The sequence below is a fragment of the Nicotiana tabacum genome, chromosome 6 (genome assembly GCF_000715075.1).
Source record: "Nicotiana tabacum cultivar K326 chromosome 6, ASM71507v2, whole genome shotgun sequence".
Lineage (NCBI taxonomy): Eukaryota > Viridiplantae > Streptophyta > Magnoliopsida > Solanales > Solanaceae > Nicotiana > Nicotiana tabacum.
Window position 1 is genome coordinate 1469115 of NC_134085.1, and position 7037 is coordinate 1476151.

General features: G+C 39.4%; 1 protein-coding gene across 1 annotated transcript; it reads right to left on the reverse strand.

Annotated features, from left to right (window-relative positions):
• Positions 1 to 5142: 5142 nt before the first annotated feature.
• LOC142181553 (uncharacterized) lies at positions 5143 to 6784 on the reverse strand. Its single transcript, XM_075254468.1, has 3 exons — positions 6493 to 6784; positions 6229 to 6408; positions 5143 to 5759 (listed from the first exon to the last, which is right to left on the reverse strand). Exons 1-3 carry the CDS (start codon positions 6782 to 6784, stop codon positions 5143 to 5145), a joined length of 1089 nt encoding a protein of 362 aa, XP_075110569.1.
• Positions 6785 to 7037: the final 253 nt, after the last annotated feature.

The following is a 7037-nucleotide window of genomic DNA, read 5'->3' on the forward strand; positions in this document are numbered from 1 at the left end:
TTTTTAATATATGTTTGGGACCTTTTGGGATCTATATATAAGGGTTGTAATTGGGGATTCTATAGATTGTATTGTGCTTTTCTTCTCATTCATAGTGGAAAACTCTCTCTGCTTTTGCCCCGAGGATTAGGCTTGGCCGAACCTCATTAAATCCTTGTGTTGATTTTTCTTCTCTATTTGCTTTGTGTGTGATTGTGTGCTAGTTAACCCACGATATTCCGCAACAATTGGTATCAGAGCAAGGTTCGGGTTTCTATACATAATTTAGGGTTAAGATGTCTTCATCATCTTCAACAAAGTACGAAGTAGAGAAATTTGACGGAGGTTCTAGTTTCAGTCTAGGGAAGATTAGGATGAAATCGTCCCTGGTGTTACAAGGATTATGGAAAGCAATTGATAAGGATTTTCCTGAAGATATGAAAGAGACAGAGAAGGAAGACCTGAAGGAGAGGGCTTTGAGTGTGATCTTCATGAGCGTTACAGATAGCGTTCTTCGGGAAATTGCTGAAGAAACTTCTGCAGCAAAGGCATGGAAGAAGCTGGAAGATCTGTATTCTAAGAAATCGCTGACAAACCGCCTCTACCTGAAAAAGAGGTTATACAATCTCCGTATGAACGAAGGTACACCTGTTAAAACTAACCTTGATGAGTTTAATTCAATTATAATGGACCTGAAGAACGTGGATATCAAAATTGAGAGTGAGGGTCAGGCCTTGATTGTGTTATGTTCTTTACCGCAGTCTTATGATACTTTTGCCGATACACTGCTATATGGGAAAGATAGCATTTCACTAGAAGATGTTAGTAATGCACTAAAATCTAAAGAGTTGAAAAAGAGCTTTCCAGACAACAGAATTGAGGGCGAGGGTCTTGTGATTAGAGGAAGAACACAACAAAAGGACTTTAACAGGAAAAAGTCAACCGCAAGATCAAAGTCTAGACCAAGGAAGCAAAACTGTTATGAGTGCGGGGAGCAAGGTCACTACAAGAGAGATTGTCCTAAGCTGAAGGAGAAAAAAGGGAAGCAGAAAATAGATAATTCGGCAAATATTGTTGACACTGGCAATAATTCTGATGATAGTGATTATGTAGGGGAAGTTTGTGCTGTGAGTTCTAGTCATGGGCAAAATTCTTGGGTTCTTGATTCTGGTGCTACTTTCCACATGAGTCCACACAAGAATTGGTTTGCAACTTACAAACAAATGAGTGGGATTGTCTATATGGGAGATGATAATCCATTACCAGTAGAGGGGGTTGTTAACATCAAATTGAGAATGCTCGACGAAATCATCAGAAACATTGAGTGTTGGCATGTTCCTCGGATAAAGAGAAATTTGATTTCTCTTTCGACTTTGGATGATCAAGGGTATAAATTTCACTCCGAGAATGGAATACTTAAAGAGTGTAAAGGCTCCATGGTACTCATGAAGGGTAAACTACATTCTAAATTGTATCATCTTTAGGCCAGTGTAGTTGAAGGGGAAGCTGTTGTAGCTTCTGAGAAAAGTGATCTGAATCAATCTCAGTTGTGGCACTTGCGACTTGGCCATATGAGTGATAATGGATTGTCTTTGTTGAGTAAGCAGAATTTGCTGAATGGGTACAAAAATCAAGCTTTGAATTTTTGTGAGCATTGTGTGTTTGGTAAACATACAAGGATAAAGTTCATCAAGAAGGCCGAGCACAAGACCAGAGACAAGTTAGATTATATACACTCTGACTTGTGGGGTCCAAACAGAGTTTCCTCCAAGAGTGGTGCCAAGTATTTTATGACTTTGATTGATGATTACTCAAGGATGGTGTGGGTGTATTTTCTGAAAACAAAAGATGAGGCATTTTCGACATTTGTTAAATGGAAGACGATGGTTGAGAGGCAGACGAAAAGAAAAGTTAAGCGTCTACGAACTGATAATGGGTTGGAATTTTGCAATTCTGATTTCGATAATTTCTGCAGCAGGGAGGGCATAGTGAGACACCGCACTTGTGTCGGAACACCACAACAAAATGGTGTTGCAGAACGTATGAATAGAACGTTTTGTGATAGGGCACGAAGCACGCTTTCACACCCATGTCTTAGCAAAGATTTTTGGGCTGAAGCAATCAATACAGCTTGTTATTTGGTCAATAGATCTTCATCCACATCTATTGAGTTCAAAACTCCTTTTGAGGTATGGTCCGGTTCGCCTGCTGATTATTCAAATTTAAGGATATTTGGTTATCCTGCTTATGCTCATGTGAGGGATGGAAAACTTGAGCCGAGGGCAAAGAAGTGCATATTTCTAGGGTATGCAACTGGAGTGAAAGGTTATACGTTGTGGTGCACAGATCAAAAGACTCCTGGGCTAATTATCAGTAGGGATGTAACATTCAATGAATCTGCCTCACTGGATTGTCAGAGGGAGAAGGCAATAGTAGAAACAGATCGTGGTGTCAGTGACCGCATAGAGCTAGAAATTGAATCTCCACTAGCTCAGCCCAGTAGTTCTAAAGTAGATGAAGTAGAGGAGGTGCAAAATATTGATCAAGACGATAATGTTGATGCACCTGCGCAACAACAACCATATAGCATTGCAACAGGTAGGGAGAAGAGAGTGATCAACCGACCGCAAAGGTTTGCAAACATAGTTGATGGGAATCTTCTTGGATATACGAATCCAGTGGGATTTGCTTTGGCAGTTGCAAAGACCATTGATGCGTTTGAGTGTTATAGATATCTGGAAGCTATTCCGAGTATAGAACCAAATCGACGGATTAGTGCTATGGCCTGAAGAGATTAAGTCTCTTAACAAGTTTAGGCGTTGCCTAGACTTGGTTGATGCGTGCGGCAATCAATAGAGCCCTTGCGAGGGCTGAGGGCAAGGTAGAGAGACGTTGTTCCTGTTGATGAAGAGAATTCAAGCCAAGGGGAAGATTTGTTATTTGTGGCTTGAATTATTTCCTTGTATTTTTAGGAAACTCATAGTCCCTATAGGTTTAGGAAAACTCATTGTCCTAATAGATTTGGAAAAGGAAAACTTATAGTCCTTGTCAAATTGGGAAACCTTTTTCATATATGTTTGTGACCTTATGGGATCTATATATAGGGGTTGTAGTTGGGGATTCTATAGATTGTATTGTGCTTTTCTTCTCATTCATAGTGGAAAACTCTCTCTGCTTTTGCCCCGAGGATTAGGCTTGGCCGAACCTCGTTAAATTCTTGTGTTGATTTTTCTTCTCTATTTGTTTTGTGTGTGATTGTGTGCTAGTTAACCCACGATATTCCACAACACAATATCTACTACTATGGTACCAATGAGTGATCTCTGCTTTAAGGGAATTTAATTTCCTCCAATACCAACTGCTATCTTGGGGTGGTATGTGACTTCAGAAATCTTGACTATCTTTCATATAATCCATGCATCCATCTAATCCAAAATGTGTCTTGTTTCATGGCCAGCTGCGATATCAGTTTGCCCACTGAGGCCACATTCCACTTTGCATAGTTTTTAATATCCAAACTTCCATACTTCTTCGAGACACAGATTTTACCCCAAGAAACTAGAGATCTTCCTCCCATCCTCCTTACTCCCCTATAGGTAATCTCTGCATTGTTTATCAACTTCCTTTAGAACACTCTGTAAAAGTATGAAAACTGCTCCCCAAAAGTTGTATAGAGAAAACAATACTGCAGTAACAATCTGTAATCTCCTTGCATAAGATAATGTTCTTGAGTAGCCAGTTTTTATCCTGCATATGATTTTTTCAACCAGTTGGTGACACTCCATTTTGCTCCACTTCTTTGAGGACAGTGGCAACCCCAAGTATCTTATTGGCAAAGATCCTAGGGGGAACCATGTTATATCAAGTAGTTGCTTCTTCAGTTCCTCATCTACACCTACCACAAATAGGTTAGACTTATCCAGATTTGCCTCCAGTCCAGTTACATCACTAAAATGTTGAAGTGCTTCCCCAACTCTTGTCACTGACTTAATGTCTCCTTTACAGAAAATTATTAAATCATCAGCAAATATTAGATGAGTCAGTTTGGTCTTTTTGCATATTGGATGAAACTTAAAACTCGTAAGCTACTCATCCTCTTTATTATTCTTGTCAGGTACTCCATGAACAACATAAATAACAATGGGGAGATGGTATCCCCTTGTATTAGACCTCTTTTTCCCTCAAAATACTCATACCCTACTCCATTCACCTTGATAGAAAATCTTGTGGAAGATATATAAGTCATTACTAGCTGGATAGATGCAGCAGGAAATCTAAATCTAGTCAAAGCCTATTCTATAAACTCTCATCTTACAATATCATATGCCTTCCTTAGAATTATCTTCATAAGGCACCTAACTGTATTTTTTCTGTAATAATGCCTAAGCAAATCATGCCATATCAACACATTGTGCACCAAAGATCTTCCCTCCACAAATGCAACCTGGTTTTCTGCGACAATAGCTTTGATTACTACACGTAATCTTTTAAAAATCATCTTGGAGATGTATTTTATATGTTACATTGCAACAAGAAATTGGTCTGAACTGTCATGCTTCCTGTGGTACGTCAACCTTAGGAATAAGAGAGATCGTTGTAGCATTCAGTTGAGTCAGTAATTTACCATTCTCAAAGAACTTCAAAATAACTCCAATGATGTATTGATGTCTGCCCCTATGATCTTCCAGGCTGATCTGAAGAACTCACTCACATATTCATATGGACCCGGGCTTTTGTTCTTGTCTATGCTTAACATAGAAGTTTTGACATTCTTTTCATTATATGGTTGAACCAGCTGCAGTTGCTGTTCTAGTGTTAGTATTGTTCCATTAAGTAAAAAGCTTCTAAATGCCCTTGTTCTGCTGTGGCCCTTCTGTCCCAGCAACTCTTGATAAAACTCCACCAGTATGTTAGCAATAGTTGTGGTTCCATGTTGAGATTCTCCATGTTTGTTCTTCAGCTGAGTGATTGCCTGTTGAAGTCTTCTGTGCTTGATTATTGAATAGAAATAGTTGGTGTTGTCATCACCTAGCTTCCCCGAGGTAGCTTTTCTCCTTTGCTGCAACAATACTTTTGCCATGTATGATTTCTGCCTGAATCTCTGATATGTTTCTTTCTCTAATTGTATGATGTCCTGTCTGCCAGTTGTAGCTGTGCTGCTCTTTATATCTGCTGTAGTTCTTCCCTCAAGCCATTGACTTCATCCACTAGAGTTCTAATATCTCCCTGCTTCAATCGCTTTAATTTCCTTTTCAGTAATTCCAGCTTCCTCACTACTTGTAACATAACACATCCTTCTATCTGACTGTCCCATCCTTCTTTTACTATCTCCAGGAATTTAGGATGTTGTGACCATATATTACAAAACTTAAAAGGTCTCTTCCTTGGTAATGGAGCATTGACTAGGTGAACACTAATAGGACAGTGATCAGTTACTCTTGCGGGCAAGAAAATAGCATTATATTTAGGCATTCTATCCAGCCAATCACTGTTGACAAACGCCCAATCAATCTTAGAAAAGATTCTTTGATCTCCACTTCTTTCATTCCATGAGTACATGTTCCCATGTTGTGACATTTCAATTAAACCACATGTATCTACACACTCCTGAAACGCTCTAGTTTCCCCTACAGTAATAGGAAGACCTCCTACTTTGTCATCCAATCTCAACACCGCATTAAAATCACCCATGATGATCCAAGTTTCTTGACACCCTTGGCATGTAATATTCAAGTAGTTCCAGAGCTCTTTCCTTTCCTCCATATTGTTGAAAGCATACACTACAGTAATGAGAAAAGATCTGTGCCCAGTCATATGATGCACTCTACATGTAATTGCTTGAGCTGTCTTGCTCTGGACATTAATCTAAAAGTAGTCTGCTCTCCAAGTGAGCCACACCCTCCCATTATAGTGCATATCTAGGTTGGTTATATAGTTCCAACCACCAAACATACCACTTGCTACCTTTTTTATTTTATTAACTTTTACTTTGGTTTCTAGTAGTCCTATCAAACCAGCTTCCTGCTTGTTGCAAAGGAGTTTAACCTCCTTTTGCTTATTAGGCCCATTAAGGCCTCTTACATTCTACCAAGGTAGACTATCCATTCCCCAAGCTGGGAATAGATTTGCCTCCCACAGTGTTGGCCTCACCATCTTCTAGCTGCTTACTTGTCCCTGATTCTGCCAGCATCTAAAATATGTTGCATGTTGCCTTCCCTGTCTGCTGAGTGCTGTGTGATTGTTGTTTACTTGTATGCATTGGTGTGATCCATCCATCATTTATCTTGCTTTTAATTTTTCCATTCATTTGCTTGGGACTTTTGACATTCTCCTCTGATTGCTGTTGTTGTTTTCTAGTCTTGCTTGCAAGATTAGAAGTTGTAGCTGCTTGCTGTGCCTTAGCATTCTTTGTCTCAGCTTCCTTTTCCCCTTATTTGGTTGGATTTGTTTGAGTTGGAACTGCTGTTGGCTTCTTTTTTTTACACTCTTCTTCTTTGTGCCCATACTTATTACAAAACTTGCACAAGCCAGGCTTCCAGTCATATATAACCTTCTGTTCAATCAAAGCTCCCTTCTCATTCTTGAACCAAACATTGTTTGGCAGTTGTGCTTCCATTTCCACCTCAATCAACACGCGAGAAAAATTAAGCCCAGTCTTCTTCTTTGTGTTGTTGTCAATCATAAGAGGCTTCCCTACTAAACTTCCCATTTTACTCAGCCCTTTAGTGCTCCAGTATTTAAAATCCAATCCTGGCAATCGTATCCATATAGGCACTGTGTATAGCTCCTCACGCGTGAACTCCATGTATGTTGTCTAAGCTTTGACTATGAATGGCTTGTTGCCAAAGTGGTATATTCCGCCTTAAATGACCTCATTCTTTCCCACTTCTGAATCAAATCTCACCAACATAACTTCATTCCTTAGCATTAACACTTTATTAATGCCATGCTTCCCCCATAATCTATGAATATACCCATTTAAAACATTGAAAGGTGGAAAAGCCCCAAGGACATAGCAGACTACTGTATTTTTCCAGTACTCTATTTCCGAACTTATG